Genomic DNA, 18,277 nt, shown 5'->3' with positions numbered 1-18,277 from the left:
CCATTATAATCATTGTGGTCATCATTGCATACCCCCGCATGCACCTCCGATTGGCACGGTTGAGTACGTACGGAAGACGTTCAACACGCGAACGTCCCCGTTGACGGTTGCCCGAAGGCTGCCCGAGCGTAAATCAATTCCATTTACAAATCTGTCGGCTAAAGGAAGAAATAACCTGAACACAAACAGCTGACCGTGTTGACACAAGCGTAGACACAAGGCTGTGTGTGCTGTCCAACGCACTTAGTTTTCTTTTATTGAGAAAAAAACATTCAAATGATGGTTTGTATAAATCGTTAAAAAAATCAACACGTGCGGCAATAACAGTAAATTAAAATAACAAGTCAAGAAGATTACAGGCTAGAGATTGTCTAAACAGACTAAGGGAGACCAGGTCTCAGGGTCTTGATACTCGGGGTTTTGAGACACAGGGAGATCGTGTCTCAGAATCTTAACACACACAAAAAGATACAGACAAAGATATCCTTAACAGACTTTTAGGGCAAGTGCACACACGCACACAAACAAAGACAAAGATCACCCGTAAAGCATTAACAAACTGTTGGGGCAAGTGCTGCTAGCGAGCATCTATGAAGGCCAGAATGGCACTCGAGGGGGTGGGTCGCCAGCATTACGCCCGGCTGCCTTTCTCTCCCGAGTGGCACTGAGTTGCCTGAAGTTGCGTCGAGTTGCCCGGAGTTGCGGTGAGTTGCCCGGAGTTGCACGACGACGTGAAATTGAGAGTTGCACCGAAGTTGTTCGGAGTTGTGTTTGGTTGTCCGGAGTTGTGTTGAGTCGCCTGAAGTTGCGTTGAGCTGCGTGGAGACGTGACGCGTTGCCCGAGGTGTCACTGTGTCGTCCAGATCTTGGGTTCATTTTCCTGAATCCAAGTGGGGTTTATGTAAATCTAATTCCATCAATTTGCCTAGAATTACACTGGGCCACTCAGAGTTGCCTTGAGTTGCATTGGATTCCTTCAATTACTTGCACGTGCATTGCGATGTCTAACGTTTCACGAAATCGCGTGTATCTGAGTTTGTTGTAACGCTTTACATCAAGTTGTGTGTGGTTGCATTGAGTATCTCATAGCTAAGCTGGATCAAGTTACACAGAATGGCAACGCGCCATGTAAAGTTTTATTGAGTTGCCTGGATTTATCAAGCAATGCAATGAGCGACCTGCAATTTCACCGATCATTCACTTGTAGCTGCCTGGAGTTGCGTCGACTTGCCCAGAGTTGAGTCAAGTTGCATTGATTATCCTAGAGGCACGTTGAGTTGTGCTGAGTTACGTTGAGTTCCCCAAAGTTGTGTGAAGTTGCCTAGAGTTGCGTCAAGTTCCCCGTAGTTGCTCGGAGTTGAACCGAGTTTCCCAGGATGTCTTTGAGTCGTGTCGAGTTGCGTCAGATTACTAGGAGCGACGCCGAGTTGCCTGAAGTCGCATCGAGTTGCCCCCGGGAAGTTGCGTCAAACCACGTTGAGTTGCATCGAGTTACCCCGAAGCTGCACCGGATTCCCCGTAGCCGCATCGAGTTATCCAGCGTTTGCGTCGAATTGCATGTATGTCAAACTTCTTTCGTACCGTACGTAGCCAACCGTGCTGATGGGGAGGTGCGGGAAAAGTTGAATCGAGTCGCCTCCGCAGTTGCCTAGACGCTATAGAGTTGCAGCGTGGAGGCGCCGTTGTCCGGGCCATGCTCGTCCGTGAACACCTCCTCATCAAGGCTCGACTCTGTGGCCACGCGCGCACACCACGCTCGCACTCAACCACTCGACCTCCTGATCACAACCCCCTTTCGTTTATCGCTGATCTGCCTGGCTCGCTCCCCGTCTATCTCAGCCGCTTTGCCTTGGCCCTGAGAGGCCCGTTCACCTTGGGTGAGAATCTCCCTTCATTGGCACTCATTCGGGGTAGGGGGGCTCTGGGAATCGCTGCCGAGCCTGCTATCATTTGTGGGTAGCTGGGTCGCTTCCAAAAAAATGAGCTAATAGCTGAGCACGCTTTACCTGGTAAGATGAAAAGAAGTTTCGGTTTTTTTTTATATATTGTTGTTGAAGTGATTTGTTTACCTTTCCTATACTTTGCACAACTATCGTTGCTTTTGTATTTGTTTGTTGTTGTGACGCCCTGACCCGCCCCCCACTGGACATCTGTGAACAAGAGCTGTAAATCTCATAATTATTCCAGTATAAATATACATAAACTGATGCTGAAACCCAGATCTGAAGTTTTCGTGACTGCAATGATCCATACTCTTTGGTTCTTTCGGTAAAGTCACGGAGGTATAAAATAAAATAAAAAATAAATCACGACGGATGCTTGTGTTGCTTCCGAAACGTCGTGATTTATTTGTATTTTATTTTATACCTACGTGACTTTACAAAAAAAAAACAAAGAGTATGATGCTGAAACATCAGTCGAGAATATCTGGACCAGTCTTGGCTGTCCCCTAGATTGACTCTGCCTGAAACGTGGACCGTGTGCATATAAGGGGAGATAAAACAGTGGGGAACTTGCCCCAAATAGTCTGTGTAGGCTATACAGGGGATCTTTGCCTCCGTGTGTTCGTTCGTGTGACTCACGCAGAGGACTTGGCCGCGGGAAGACCCCTCCCTGAAGCCCGGGCTGGTACTCGAAGTCGAACACAGGCACTTCTGAGTCTGGGGACATCACTTGTGCAGACGTGGGGCTGTGAGAAGGAGGAGAGGGGGGACAGGAGGGGTTTGGAATGAGATGGGACACGTGGTGGAGACACTGACTCGTCACAGTACGCGCTGATCGTGCGAGAATTGAGTGGTGTGCATCTTCCTTTGGTGAATTGAAAGCCAGTGGTTGAAATTCCATATTCCCGTGACAGAGGTCAGTTAATCCTCGGTAGTCACTGCATCGCGCGCTTTCAGATGCGCTTCTGCGGCCGTCTGGAACGCTCTTCCTTCCGATATTAAGAGGCCACTGGAGCGATGCGCTTTTAATTCATCTCGATTGAAAACTAATTTCTTCAGAACTACTTTTGTGTTTAGTTTGTTGTCCATCCCCCGTAACTCCGATTAGCACGTTTGGCTACCTACGGTGCGAAAGAAGTTCAACATACATACATATCCATTATATGATCATCTTAATGTGATTATTTTTTCATTAATATTTATAATTTGTCTAATTTTTACTCGTGTCGGTGCCACGTCAGCTTGTCCATTCTGAGCCCTTGCCGGGCAGTGCATCGCTCAGTGTTAGAGAGCGGCCCACGGAAAGGGTCATTGCAGAACTACTGCCACATTCGCGTGGCTGACGGCAGAAAATCCTCACGAAACTCAGCGGAGATCTCGGTCCCAATGTTGCCGCCTAGTGGAGGAATTCAACAACAACAACAACAGAGAACCATCTCTCTTTCACCTGAGGACGACCGCTTGCTGTTGCGATCGAAACGTCGTGATCTATTATTGATTTATTTTCCTATCTACGTGACTTCACCGAAATAACCTAAGAGTATGAAATCTTGCAGTCACGAAAGCTTCTAATCAAGATTGAACCGCCTCTACGGGGAGCTTTTCCACACAACTCGGACATAACTTCAACCGAGAAGATGGATACAAAATTTAGCAATCTTTGGAAGGACGTTGATCAACCAGGTAAAGTGTTAACTGTTGTGTTAGCCGACTCTATGAGTTGCATTACATTTCAAAATTGTGTTAAGTTTGATATCTAAGCTTCCTTGTCACATTTATTTTCTCTCTCTCACCCAAGCCCTCTTTGAATTTGATCCCCACCCTCTCGCCCCTTTGCCGCCTCCCCTCCCCCATCACAGAGGCATGTTTCTCTCTTTCACCTGAGGACAACCGCTTGTTGTTGCGATCGAAACGTCGTGATCTATTATTGATTCATTTTCCTACCTACGTGACTTTACCGAAAGAACCTCAGAGTAGAACCATCTACAGCGGTGCGTGAGCGCAAACCCAAAATAACTGAAGAACACATCATCATCATCGACTCTTGAATGGAATCACGAAACCCACACCCCATCGAATCGCGACCGTTGGTTGCATCGACTCGCTCGACAGATCGGGGTGGAGTGTCACGACATTCGGGGGGTGGAAACCCGGAGCGGAGTTCATCTCTCAAAGGGAACAGGAGACCATTTATTTTTTATTTTTTTCGTCTTTGTTTTTACCACGTTTCACCCCAGTGAATGTCACAAGATGAAGGGTCAATTTGGAACTCTTGCTTGCCCAGCAGTGCGTCCCCCCCCCACCCCGAAGTTCGATAATAACCCGTAGAAGTGGATATCCACATAACTCTTTCTGCATTTCCCTAAAGTGGCCTCCTGTTCACACAGTACATGAGGTAAGCAGCACATTCTCAGCCGCTCTGTATATGAGTAATGTGTTATTCGCGTGACGGTCAAACCGAAATTGACATCTCGACAGCTGGAATTTAGCCAAACTTAGTGCAGAAACAAATGTCATGCAGCGGGGGTGTTTTGTGCAGTCATTGTTGACCGGGCTGAGACGATCAACTCACTCCACTGAGAACCCGGATTAACCACAGACAGCCACACATCGCATCTCCCCGTCATCCCCCACATCTCTCCCCCTCCCATCTCCCCATTACCCTCCATCTCTCCCCCCACATCCCATCAACCCCTCCCCATCTCTCTCCCGCATCCCATCACCCCCTCTCCATCTCTCTCCCACATCCCATCACTCCCTCCCCATCTCTCTCCCGCATCCCATCACCCCCTCCCCATCTTTCTCCCGCATCCCATCACCCCCTCCCCATCTCTCCCCCACATCCCATCACCCCCTCCCCATCTCTCTCCCGCATCCCATCACTCTCTCCCCATCTCTCCCCCACATCCCATTACCCCCTCCCCATCTCTCCCACATCCCATCACCCCCTCCACATCTCTCTCCCACATCCCATCACTCCCTCCCCATCTCTCTCCCGCATCCCATCACCCCCTCCCCATCTCTCTCCCACATCCCATCATTCCCTCCCCATCTCTCTCCCGCATCCCATCACTCCCTCCCCATCTCTCCCCCACATCCCATCACCCCCTCCCCATCTCTCTCCCGCATCTCATCACCCCCTCCCCATCTCTCTCCCACATCCCATCACTCCCTCCCCATCTCTCCCCCACATCCCATCACCCCCTCCTCATCTCTCTCCCGCATCCCATCACCCCCTCCCCATCTCTCTCCCACATCCCATCACCCCCTCCCCATCTCTCTCCCGCATCCCATCACTCCCTCCCCATCTCTCCCCCACATCCCATCACCCCCTCCCCATCTCTCTCCCACATCCCATCACCCCTCCCCATCTCTCCCCCACATCCCGTCAGCCCCCTTCCCCCGTACCCTGTCAGCGCAGGAGGAAGTTGCAAGTCGCTGGCGAAAGAGAAGCCGCGGTCTGGCCCAACCTCCGCAGACACGGCAGGCTTGTTTTCAATATTTATTGACGTGAGCGCTTTCGCTTCAACAATTCTCTAGGGCCGTCTGCGCTCACCGCCTCTCACGAACTGAATCGCCAAGGGTCGTTGGGCACTTTTCACCCATACGAAGGGATAGCCCCTAATTTCATTGTATCTCCTTTTACTTATTTTGTTCTGTGTATTTTCGCCGGGGAAAGTCTCGCCCATTCTCAAGATTTCTCTTTCAGGGGGAATTCTGCCATGCTGTCGCGGAAGTGGGGAGTGATGCTGCCCATGTGTAATGGCAATTGAGTAATTTGCAGGAAATGTTTCAACTATTTGGATGTTATGGCCAATACCAGTTACGTTGTATGTCGGGGAGCAGTGGGGGGTGATTTAGCTTAAGAGGGAGAGCAGAGAACCCAGTGGAAATCCACCTCATTCACGAGGAGCTGATGCTCAAAGCCCCACACAGATGGATTTGTGAAGTTAGTCTGAGCTGGGAATCAAACCACGTAAGTGGTGGTGGAGTGGTTAGGAGTGTGCTAACCACGGCATCACCACTTCCTTTTTTATTTGCATAAGCGAAGACATTCCTCCTACTTATAACGAATCTAAACTGCTCATTACATACTCTTTGGTTCTCTCGGTAAAGTCACGTAGGTATAGAATAAAATAAATCACGACGTTTCGGGCGCTTGTGTTGCGCACCGAAACGTCGGGATTTATTTTATTTCATACCTACGTGACTTTACCGAAAGAACCAACGAGTATGGATTCCTGCCGTCGCTAAAGTTTAAAATCAAGATTTCTCATTACATCTCTGTTGAAAAGTAAATTTTGCCCAAAGCAATACTTTTGGAAGCGAATTTATATTGAATGAATCTCACCTCTGAATGTTGCTCATCTCCCGTTCTGCAAAACACAGAGACGCAAACGCGAGATCAATACACAGCAAATTGCATGCGACGGTGTTGCTCAGGGAGAACGTCATCTCCCCTCTAACGCAGGCACTGCACCGATGGGTCACAGAGGTTTCACGGTTCGAATCCAGCGGTCGCCCCGGTTAGTGAATGATATATAATCGGCCGAAAACATGTAGAACGCATGCTTACCTGCTTCATCGTAATTCGTAAGGAGTAGCCCATTGTTGTTGTGCCAGTGATGAAATCACACCGCAGATTGCATTATTGGGACCGTACATAGCAATCATTGCCCCCTATTAGCAGACTGATGCCGGTTTAACACGTAGCAAGTTTTCGCAACCAATATCCATAATCGAGGTCGGGAGGGGGGGGTTAGATCGCGTAAATATAAATGTGTGGTTAAACTCGCCACCACCCGACACAGCCAATCAGTGACGGTTTGTCACGTAAACAGAACACGTGCCAATTCTTTACTCCTTCAGCAACACACCGGTGGGTTGGAGAGTAAACCCACGACATTTGCAACTCTGCATCACATCCCATGTGATGTGGACTTCTGACGCTGTATCAAAAACAATTCTAACACAGTCTCGTGACCATGGTTTCCCGTCGCATTTTGCACATTTTCATTTCCCGACAAAATATTCGCGCAATTAAAAGCAGCGAGAGTTCACGACAGCAATTCGAGTTGAAAGACGCACAAGTCTACGACATTAGCGCCGAGTGCAACGTGTCCTTGCAGCAATTGTCGGCATGTCGAGTGCTCTGTGCCATCTGCATTGTGGGCACCATCGCTTTGTGGGTAACATCGCATTGCGGGCACCATCGCAATGCGGGAAACATTGCATTGTGGGCACTATCTGCATTGCGGGCACCATCGCATTGGGCGCTATGAGCGTTACAGATTTACCGTTACGACGCTTGGGAAAACTCACAGCAGCTTCGCGTCGAGTGAGCTACAGGTGAAGGAAATACACTGCGATCTCTATTCCCACTGGAGGTACAGCAAAGTACAAACACAAGTATTCTTTGGGTCTTTCGGTAAAGTCACGTAGATAGGTTCAGAGAAATAACAAAAATAACAAAAAAACTACGACGTTTGGATCGCAACACAAGCGGTCGTCATCATGCATTGACGGCCACTTGTGTTGCGATCGAAACGTCGTCGTTTGTATGTTATTTTTGTTATTTCGTTGAACCTATCTACGTGACATTACCGAAACACCCAAAGAATACGAATTCCTGCCGTCACGAAAGCTTTAAGTGAAAATTTACAAAAAGAAGCCGACAAAAAAAATCTAAAATACAATTGCAAACGTTTAGGGAAACTTCTCAGGATGATTTGTCACGTCGTAAAAGTTAATGTCACGTGCGCGCCTTCAACGGAGGATTAGCGGAGCAGCAGAGCTGCACGAACTCTGTATCTCTGAGAATAGGTTTTTCCCCTTTTATCTGGCAACAAAACAGGTGTTAAGATGTTAAAACACCAAACTGAAACCTTTTACAAGGAATCATGTCTACATTAACCACAATACTTGTAGTCAGAATGCAAACAAAAAACACACTCTGATAATATATGCATTGTCTTTGAAACTGATTGGTCCACACCAGAGATGACTTTCTTTGGAGCCTCGTCTCAAAACGGTGTTAGACAAGAGGAAAAAGACTCATAGGCCCGCGTGAAGAATCGCTGTTGCGATGCCAGAGCAGCTTGGAGTTGCTTCACTTTTTCAGCGCAGTCACTCCCTGTTAGCTTGTCGTATGTTGTAGCATGTTTAGTCTCGTAGTGTCTCTTTACGTTGAAATCCTTAAACAAGGCAACCGTCTCTTTACAAATTAGACAAACACAATTGCCTCGATTTTCAGTGAAGAAGTATTGTAATTCCCACGGCTCCTGAAAGCGGCGGCCCTCACTGTCAACTTTTCTATTTTTGTTTTGCAGTCGCCATGGCAGAAATGATTCGAGAAGGGTTCGCGGCACAGATGCAGAGCCAGAGACCATTAGAATGGTGCTGCCACCGTGTGGTGAAAGGAGGAATTACATCTTCAAAGTTTGATCATTTTTTTTATTCTGACAGACATAGCGAGCCATAAATAACACATTATAAGACCGAAGCTGCGGGCCATATGAAATCTGACCTGGCCCGCGGGCCGGACTTTTGACATGCCTGTCAGTTAATAGGACTTTTTTCATATAGCAGCCTTCGCGATTCGCGAATCGCGTCGTCTCCAATCGACGAATCGATTCGGAATCGATTCGTCGTTTCCGCTTCCTGCCCTGACCGCTGCTGCTGCCACGTGGCGCGAATTTTGGCGCTTCCAACGTCGGCGATGAGCTCGCTGATGGACGTCGTGGCGACGTCTCTGCCTCCTCCTCCTCCTCCCCACGAGTCGACGGGAAGGAGCTATCTGGCCGAGCTGAAGATGGAGGTAAGCGCGGGATCGCCAGTCGTGACCAACAAACTCGTGTATTCCCCGTAACGCGTCAAAGTGTTATAAATAATAAAATATATATTTTTAAAAAATCATCAGGTGATTACGATTGCTTGTGTTGCAGTCGAAACGTCGTGAGAATGTTTTGTTATTTTTAAAATATTTTTTGTTTATTTTATTATTTCCCTTCTACGTGACTTTACCGAAAGAACCAAGAAGATCGATTCGAAGCTTTTGTGACTGCAGGAATTTACTCTTTGGTTCTGTTAGTAAAGTTACGTAGAAATAAATTAAATAATAATAGAATACGACGTTTCGATTGCAACACAAGCAATCGTCATCAGGTACGAACGAATGAGAAAACAAACCTAGTACAACTAATAGGGTTTTGATTTAAAGCTTTCGTGACTGCAGGGATTCATCTTCTTGGTTCTTTCGGTAAAGTCACGTAGAAGGGAAGTAATAAAATAATAAAATAAAACATAATAAAATTATTCTCACAACGTTTCGGCCACAACGCAAGCAGCCGTCCTCAGACTCTGTCGCCTCGACGGACCTGATTTTCACCTGAGGACGGCTGCTTGCGTTGTGGCCGAAACGTCGTGAGAATAATTTTATTGTTTTATTTTTATTATTTTATTACTTCCCTTCTACGTGACTTTACCGAAAGAACCAAGAAGAACTAATAGGGTTTTCCCCTTTTTTCTGGCAACAAAACTGACACCTTTTGCAAGGAATCATGCTTACATTAACCACAATACTTGCAGTCAAATGCAAACAAAAAACAATACTCTGATAATTTATGCATTGTCCTTGAAACTGATTGGTCCACACCAGAGACAGCTTTCTTTAGAGCCTAGTCTCATGGTGTTCGACCAGATGACCCCAAAAGGCGCACAGTTCACAGACAACGCACTACCAGAGTAATGAGAGCTCGGGGTGAGCAGCTACATCATGGGACCTCATTATTTTCTTTATTTCCTTATTATTTTCTCTTTACACGTAACTTTGCACGTGAAGCCGGTCCACGCGACGTCTACCGATGCCGTCTGTGGGTGGTGGAGCAGGAGGAGGTGCAGGGGGGAGCGGACGAGCCCGTGGCAGCGGCCGCCGGGGTGGATGTCCCCGGCGTGCGGGGCCAGGGCGGCCAGGCTGAGCTGGGGTCCACGCGACGCTGCGCCGGAGGTAACCCGTGACAATTTCGACGCTGAACTTCTTTCGTACCGTACGTAGCCGGCCGTGCTAATCGGAGGTTGCCGGGGAAAGGATGACAAACTTAAAACGCGTGTTCCTGGACGTTTGTGGGGTGGGTTTTTTCGGCTTGCGAAAATACAAAATCGAATTGCGTTCCACGCGGCGCTGTGCAGATATTGTTTTGTCAAGCTGAGTTCGTACATTTCAAAAATAAAGTTGACTATTGTGGCGCCATTAGCAGGCCTAATATCGAGTTTCAATCGGACTGCCACATTGAGTCCGGCTGGAATGACTGAATTTGACTGATCTTTCCCACGATTGAGTTGAAGGATAAACTTAAGCTGTTTCCGTGATTCACCGAGTGATCTCCACATGGCCCAGCGGCAGTAGCGCATTCACCGCTCGTTGCAGAGATTCACGGTTCAAATCCGGCGGGCCGCCCTGATTATTTCTGCACATGTAATGACCATAATAATGATAACGCTAAACGCCCTGTCTGCATCACAGTGGATGTTAAAGATCCCATGAAGACTTTCTCAAGAGGAGGCCTATTGTGTGCTGGTATCACTGTCCAATTTTGCCAGAAAATGATTTAATTGGGATTACACACGCCCCCTACTGGCAGACGAATGCACCGGTCCACTCTTGCGCGTGAGACGTTCCTGATCTCTTAAATTCTCAGCCGGTTGAACAAACTCACCTTAAACTCCCCCAGAAACATATCCGAGTTAAGATTTCCCCCCCCAGAAATGCCCACGGGTTAAACGGTCAAAACTGCCACTAAACTAAATTCTTCATTTAGATGCAAACTCAGATGCGAGTCTTTGCAAGGGGCGTCTTTGTTGTGTCCGTTCCAGCGATGGAGCCGGGGGACCCTCCTCTCGTGCAGCAGCAGCAGTTTGACACACAGAGGCACGGAGTCCGACAGATCCTGGAGTGCATCCGCGTCGGTACACAGCAGCGCACGCACAGGAGCACACGCGCACGCAAAACAGCGCACGCACAGTGAGCTGGTTGGAGTGAGTGTGTTGTGATCTGCGGAGCGACGGCTGCCGACACGGGTGGAGGAATCAACAAGTGGCGTTCTCAAAGAGCAGTGACCGTGGTAGTAGCTATAGACGAGTGATAGGGAGGCGAGTGGCCGGAGTGACTCATTGAGGTCTGCGTCATCACTCAAGCTGACTGCATTGCGTTGAACTCCGCGGCGGCTATTTCCATTGCGGCTGCTGGCGTGTCAGCAGAGAGGACGTTTCCGTTCTAAACTCTCGCAGGGAACCGTGCGTCACCCTGGCTCTCGTCCGCTGTACCATCATGTGCTGCTGCCCATTGCCAGCTGCGTTGCTTGACGACGGTCGCGATTGCAGTCGTGTCCATCGGCGTCGCGGCATTGAGGCGAAGAAAATGCCGTCGGGAACTCTCGCGGGAACTGCGCATCGGCCTGCGTCGGAGAAAAGCCCGCCGCGGAAGTTGGTATCACAGAACTACGTCTGAGATCCCTTCACGCGATCGCTTATTCACACTCGGGGGGGGGGGGGGGGGGGGGGGAACAGCACGTTCGCACGTGCCCTGCTATGGAGGCATTTGCGGTGTGGCAATCAAGTGGATATTTTCTCTTCTGACGGCTGCACCAGTCGCCCAGATCGAGTGCAGAGCCAAACTTTACGTCGTGGATTCCACGGCGCAGTCGTTGCTGACTGGGTCGAGGCCTTCGGCGTGCAACGCTGAAGAGGCAGGTTTAATCGCGGGCAGCCGAAGCCTGGAACAACAACACAAAGCCGGGGTCTCGTCGGTGCCGGCGGCTTCAAGCTCTGACCCCTGATCCACCCGACCACCTCCAGAGATTGTCACCTTCCCCTGAAGCTGTCGGGTTGAATTCTTGGAGTCGTTGGAATTGGAGTTGGCTCTCGCGCGGCTAGTGGAAGTTCCTGCCATGGTTCAGGATACGCGTCGACTCCGATTCACGTTACTCCGAAGGCAGTGGTCGGTCTCAGAGATGGTGTGACTGCTTGACTGGGGGGGCAGGGGGGTGGGGGAGACCTTCATCCAGCAGTGGAGAGATTGTGGTTCATCACGATGCCGTCCCACCCCCCGCAGGGACTCCGCGTCTCAAGCGGCTGCTGCTGTGCGAGGTCGACATCGTCTACGAGTGCCAGCTGTGCCGCAGCCTCTTCCGGTGCCTTCCCAACCTCGTCGTGCACCGGCAGTTCTACTGCCACCCCTACGCGTGCACAGGTAGCGACGAGCGTAGGGCCCCCCCCCCTCCACGCTTGCCAGCATCGTTTGATTAAACGAGGCATACCGATGAGTAGCCCTCCCTAAGGGGCGAAACGTTCCCCCAGGTTTTCGTGGTGAGATGGGCTAAAGTGACTTTCATTTGAGGGCGGTAACAGCGGTGTTTGGACAAGTAACATAACGTCGGTTTTGGGCGAGGGGCTGTAAACACCAACCAAGGCGATGAGATTCAGGGAGAATCTCAAACTGTTAGCGGAGTCTGCGGCTTAACCCAACGCTGCTGGCAAATGTTGACTCCGAGGACGATAAGTCCGATGGGTGAAAGTGTGATCTTATTTGACGTGTTAATGGCTGCGTTTATTTATTCATGATATTTTTTAAGTCGTATTCTGTCTCAAGTATTCCTTGACATTTTTGCAAACGATAAACAGCACGTTCACAATTTGCTCCACGCTATTATTCCTGCGTTCAATCCCCTCTTAGAAGACGACACCTCTTTTGAAGAGGACACCAACAACAATCACCGCCACCACCGGGACACCCTCCCCGAACCGGCACGGCCGCAGGAGAAGCCCGTCGACTTCGTCGTCCGGCCGGACCCCATCGCCAGCAACCGCAGCGCCGTCTACCGGGATGCCCACGCCGTGGCCGAGCCCGCCCGCCAGGGCCCGTCGGGCGCCGCCCCCGTCGACTCGACGAAGGCCGGGGAGGCCGGGCCCCGGCCGAAGACGTCGGCGCCGCTCTCGCCGGGCTACTTGTGCGCCGCATGCGGCAAGAGTTTCCGGCAGCTGCGCGACTGGTGGCGCCACGTCCGCGCGGCGCACGAGAGGCTCGACGGGGAGGCGAACGGCTACTCCGAAACAGACGCCGACCGCACGCCCTGCCCCATGTGCCGGAAGAGCTTCGCCACCAAGGGCAACGTGCGGCGGCACTTCCGCGCCGCGCATCACGGGGTCGAGTGGGAGGACGCGTGGAAGCCGTTGGGGTCTCGCCGCCCGGCGGCACATCGAGATCCTCGAGTGGATCTGCCCGATATGCAAACACAAGCGCGGGTCGCTGGTCGCGATCGAGAGCCACCTGCGGCTCTGCCAGAAGCAGAACGACTTCACGATCGAGGAAACCGCCGGCACGACGGCGTCGGTGGCCACCACGCCGACGACGACGATGGCTCCGACGTACTAGCGCGACGAACGCGGGAAGGCTTACGCCAAGAAGACCTTCCTGGATAACCACAAGCTGGTGCACGTGCGGAGGGACAGGAAGGCCGGGCGGAAGACAGCGGCGGCGACGGTGAACCTTGGCGGCCGGCGACGGAGCGGCTGGCGCTTCGTTTACGTCGATAAGCTGAACGAACAAAAACAATTTTAAGTTTTTGTTTTTTTTCTTCACGTCCCATCGGTCGCACCGGCCTTTCTGGGAGTGCATGATTTTAGCAGCGTTGTTTCAACACAAGCAAACTCCGGTTTTGGCATTCAAAGTATCATCAGCAGTCGGGATTGTTTGAAACTATTGTTACGGAAGGGCATGAAACAATAGTAATGTGCATGTGTCCGTGCACTTACTTAGACACTTCAGCAACTTCAAACGCCTTCCATCCCATCTCAGCCATTTCCCCTGTGGCTGTACAGCACCAGGTATAGGAGGAGGGAGGCGATGTTGCAATGAGGGGGTTGGTGGGGGTGAGGGGAGGGGCAGGGGGACGATGGCTTCCCTTTCCCTCCACGAGATCTAATTTCTCTCGAGCGGGCCACGTCACCCCCCACCCCCCCCCCCCCGTCGTCGAGCGGGACACGTCAACGGCACGTCGGCGTCGTGGCGCCCGCGAAGGCACTGGCAAGAAGCTCAACTGGAAGTCCACGCAAAGGGCCGATGCGTGGTGGCAAAGTGGGGCATTTTAAGCGCCCGTGAAAAAAAACTTGAGCGTGGGGGTCAGAGGCGTCTGATTTTAGCGTCGAGGAAGGAAGGCTCGTGTTGCGGGACACGGCGCCGGGAGGGAGAAAGGGTCCCGTGGTCGTGGCTAACGACAGAGTGGCGGCCACAGGAGCAAAAACACGCCCGTGTGTGCAGGGGCAAGGTGGGCGGTTTAATCGCAAGGTCGCGCGGGGGGATGACGACGGCTTGGGGAGACCCTCACTCAGCAGTGGATAGCTCGGGGCCTAAGAAGTCAATGATGGAAATTAGTGAAGCTTCAGTCTCGCATCGGACAGCAAGGGACGGTCACGGCGCATGTCAGGGGTTTGGTGATACACTTCGCCCGGCGATTCCACCATCGGTCATCATCCACAGTTGTGGTTTGATTCAAGAAGGTAATGACTCAATTGGGATTACACAGAGCTCATCATCGCCATCCCCCACCCCACCCCCACCCACCTCACTACTCGGCTGTCTCGTTTGCGAGGCAGGTGCCGAGTCACTTTGTGCCGCACGGGGACAGTTGCCCCCGGGGGTACCCTTTCACGTGTGTTGAGACGAGACGTGAGATGCCACGCGGCCCCGGCGAGACGCCCCAGCGTCTAGGAGGGCGCTGCATCAAAAACATCCCACGACCATCATCCTCGTCTCTCCGATGTTCCGTCTCATTCGTATCGTACACTTTGGTTGTGCCATTAGACTGATGGTGATCACCTGATGATGATTGCTTGTGTTGCTGTCGAAACATCGTGAGAATTTTATTGTTTTATATTTTTCATATTTGTATTATTTCACTTCTACGTGACTTTACCGAAAGAACAAAGAAATTTAATCCCTGCAGTCACCAAAGCTTTAAATCACTTGGTTTTAGTTTTCCTTCGACTGCGATGCACACGTACAGCCCCTTTGTCATTCCGCTGCTGGCTGAGGGCCTCCTGGTGACGCAGCCCTCGACAAAACCACGGATTGGAGAAAGATCTTCGATAAAGATGGGAGATATCTACTGAAATGCTTAGTCGGTGGTGCAGAGAGAAAAAGCCGGTACCACCTAAGGTGGCAGCAACACTTCAGTCCTGCTGATTTACTCACGTGGCCAGGGAGAGTGAATTACCCGATAACCCACCAATTTCCAATGGGTTATCACACAAATCGCTATGATTGGCCACATCAAATTATTGGAACCATATTCTTGGTTCTTTCGGTAAAGTCATGTAGAAGGGAAATAATAAAAATAAAATATAATAAAATTCTCACGGCGTTTCGGCCACAGCGAAAGCAGCCGTCCTCAGGTGAAGAACAGAGCTGTCGGTAAAACAGCGTCCTCATTCGGACGAAACGTCCTACCCAAAGAACCAAACCGCTAAAGTTACGCCGCCTGTGGTGCTACCGGCGACGAGTGACATGGTCGTTGTCGTTGTTATTCCGTTCAAAAGTGTTACTGTTGTGTTTTTCTTGAATCCTATTGTCGCGACGGAGGAGCGTGTGGGGGGCCCCACACTTTAACTTTTCATATTTACAGCGTAATTATCACAACGCAGTACAAACATGAGAAAATATATTGTAACAAATCTTAATGGTAGAGATCACAGCGCATTACTGACTCGTTATTTTTGCTGCAATTTTCGGTGTGAAATTGTCCAAGGTGGTGGCAAGGGTCGTGTTGAACGTTTCCTCGATACCAATGATGGTACAATTGGTGCGTAGCGTGGTTGGCGTGGGGCCCCAGAGCAGGGAATTGAGTGCGGACTCCCCATCCTGTCCGATCATCCCTCGCCCACCTTCGAAGCCTGCCGCTTGGGGCCCCATAGGCTCCATTGTCTGCACGCTCGGCAGCGACGAAACCGAACACGGTGATAAAATGTGCGTTTCACAACTAATATTGTGGTCACCCCCCCCCCTCCAAAGATAGCCGGCGGCAAAAAAAAAGTGACGTGGGCCAAAAACGTCGGACGTCGCGCCGAGAAGCGGCGAGCGCCGTACAACTTCCCCGTGAAGAAAAACAAAACAAAAATTTTTATCGTAGGTTTTGTAAACGTTCAAAAGTTGGATGATCCATTGAACGACCTAACACGCCTTGGATGTATACAGATGACGAGACGTGGATGTTCGATTAATGTCGGGAAAAAAATATTTTGACAAAACTTGAAAAACTAAAATTAAGCAAGTTTGAGTCGAATTTGTGTAGCCTTCAATCAGGCGTGAGCCTCGCCTGAGCCAAGCCACGGGGCTGTTGTTTGTTGTTGTTTGTTTGTTTTCCTGCCTCTCTCTCATTGGGCAGTTTTGCTTCTGAAAATGACCAAAGAATGGCAATGAAGAAATATGAAGAGGGAGATATTTGATATCGTGCGAGGTCGCGTCAAGTACTGGACGCGTTTGCGTGTGGACAGACGAGAGGCGGGGGGGGGGAGGTAAAAATGAAGCTCTTAAGTTTTGTTACCGCTCACAAAGTTGTTCCTGGTGACCGTGGAGTGTGAAAATTAAAGTTTGTTGGGCAACTTCTGCTGCTCTCTTGGCCCCTATGCAAGTTACCAGAGGTGGGACAAAGTCATTGTTATGCAAGTCCAAGTCGAGTCGCAAGTCATCAAATTCATGACTCGAGTCTGACTCGAGTCCAAGTCACATGACTCGAGTCCACATCTCATAGGTGGGACAAAGTCATTGTTATGCAAGTCCAAGTCGAGTCGCAAGTCATCAAATTCATGACTCGAGTCTGACTCGAGTCCAAGTCACATAACTCGAGTCCACACCTCTGCAAGTTACACATTTGTGTTTTAACATCTACGTGTCTTTTTATTTGATTATTTAGGGGCCCCTTAATAACATCAATATGCTACAGGCCCCGCACAACCTTCATCAGGTCCTGGAACCCGCCACCAATATTTTTCCTCGAGCATTTTGCGGTGCCTCGATGTGTGAAGGAGGCGTTATCGGCCAGTTAGCGACGTGTTCACACGCGGGAGGAGGGGAACCCGGAGTGTCCGAAGGGAACCCAACCCAAGGTTGCCGGGGAGAAACACTCAAACTCCACTCTTGATCTGAAGCTCTCCTCACTGCAGGAATTTATAACTCTCTGGTTCTTACGGTGAAGTCACGTGGGTAGGACAGCAGGAGCTAGCGAGGGTCCACCCCCTGCCCGTGACCCCCCCACGGGCAGGGACTGGTCACGGCGTGAAAGCCAAAGGTCACAAACGTTGCCCGAGAGAGCCAACCGCAGCCCCGCAGTCGATGGGAGCGCGGTGAGGTCAGCTTCGTGATTGCAGGAGCGAGGTGGACGGTGACATCGCGAACACTGTGGAGGATGGTTGTGTGATGCCGCCGCCGCGAAGCCGCTCTGCGGGCGCCCCATCTACGACCTCGCCACCGCCAAGCGACGGGGCCGACACAGCTTCCCTCTCACCACCCCCCACATAAACACACCCTCACACATTTCCCCCCCCCCATAGAGCTCCGAGGGGAGGTCACCTGGCCGACAGGTTTTCACCCAGAAGCCCTCTCATAGGGATAATCTTCACGGTTTCCTGCGGCCAGGGAATTGGGCGATCTCCCCCGATGCTAACTCGCACCGCGGCGCTGTGACTTGGGTTGAGATTACATGGTCATGGCCACGTGTGTGGAGGTCTGAGTGAGTTGTTTTTTTACTACGTGTGTTCTGCAAGCAATTATAATCGAGTCACACTAAGGAGACATGTGGCCCTGTGTTTTGTATCCATATATATTGCTGGGGTTTTTTTTCTTCCTCTCTATATACGACCCCCCCAAAAAAAAGGCACATCGCGGATATTTTTCCCGGCACCGCGTGATCGACGTCACCCCGGGCGCATTCAACGTTGGCAATTTCCGCGATTGCGTTACCGAGGTGCCGGCTGCCTTGCACGTGAGCGAGAGTTAGCGCTGCCCTCCTTCGTTTATTTCACACACGCACACGAGTGTGCCGCTATAAATCCGATGGCCTGAGTTCAATTCCCGGTCACGGCTAGCATCAAGGACCAGTGGAGTTTCAGCCCCTCCAGTAGCGAAGGGACGGAAAAACTAAACTCTCTCTCTGCCCTGAAGCCGTCTCGTCAGTCTCTAGAGCAGGGATGGGCTGTATGAGGCCCGCAAAATCATTTGGTGTGGCCCTGCCAAGGCAACCGCAGGCGGGACTCGAATATCAATAAATCTAGGAGCAAACCTGGAA

The 18,277-nt window shown here is 50.8% G+C and overlaps 2 protein-coding genes across 3 annotated transcripts in view; one reads left to right on the top strand and one right to left on the bottom strand.

Annotated features, from left to right (window-relative positions):
* Positions 1-222: 222 nt before the first annotated feature.
* LOC144732106 (uncharacterized) overlaps positions 223-18,277 on the bottom strand; it is a 32,966-nt gene continuing 14,911 nt past the window's right edge. Inside the window, exons 6-8 of the mRNA XM_078613379.1 lie at positions 6,295-6,319; positions 2,583-2,689; positions 223-1,731 (exon numbers count right to left, since the gene is read on the bottom strand). Coding sequence (XP_078469505.1) covers positions 1,649-1,731; positions 2,583-2,689; positions 6,295-6,319 — 215 coding nt within the window. The 3' untranslated portion in view covers positions 223-1,648. The remainder of the gene's footprint in view (positions 1,732-2,582; positions 2,690-6,294; positions 6,320-18,277) is intronic.
* LOC144732105 (zinc finger protein 800-like) lies at positions 8,561-13,861 on the top strand. 2 transcript variants are annotated; one of them, XM_078613378.1, is made up of 5 exons: positions 8,561-8,760; positions 9,831-9,948; positions 10,815-10,907; positions 12,052-12,189; positions 12,673-13,861. In XM_078613378.1, exons 1-5 carry the CDS (start codon positions 8,662-8,664, stop codon positions 13,416-13,418), a joined length of 1,194 nt encoding a protein of 397 aa, XP_078469504.1. In that variant the 5' UTR covers positions 8,561-8,661; the 3' UTR covers positions 13,419-13,861. The 2 variants fall into 2 exon arrangements, with proteins under 2 accessions (XP_078469504.1, XP_078469503.1); XM_078613377.1 differs by lacking the exon at positions 8,561-8,760 and having other exon boundaries at positions 9,307-9,948.

This window comes from Lampetra planeri, chromosome 41, assembly GCF_965212315.1.
Source record: "Lampetra planeri chromosome 41, kcLamPlan1.2.h2, whole genome shotgun sequence".
Taxonomy (NCBI): domain Eukaryota; kingdom Metazoa; phylum Chordata; class Hyperoartia; order Petromyzontiformes; family Petromyzontidae; genus Lampetra; species Lampetra planeri.
The sequence above is the reverse complement of the archived record's forward strand: the minus strand, read 5'-3'. Positions and strand labels throughout refer to the sequence as shown.

Excerpts from the sequence above, each read along its gene's own strand:
- LOC144732105 (XM_078613377.1), top strand. The coding sequence starts at position 9,690 with ATGAGAGCTCGGGGTGAGCAGCTACATCATGGGACCTCATTATTTTCT. Across the intron at positions 10,908-12,051 it reads CCTGGAGTGCATCCGCGTCG|GGACTCCGCGTCTCAAGCGG; the intron begins GTACACAGCAGC and ends CACCCCCCGCAG. Across the intron at positions 12,190-12,672 it reads CCACCCCTACGCGTGCACAG|AAGACGACACCTCTTTTGAA; the intron begins GTAGCGACGAGC and ends ATCCCCTCTTAG.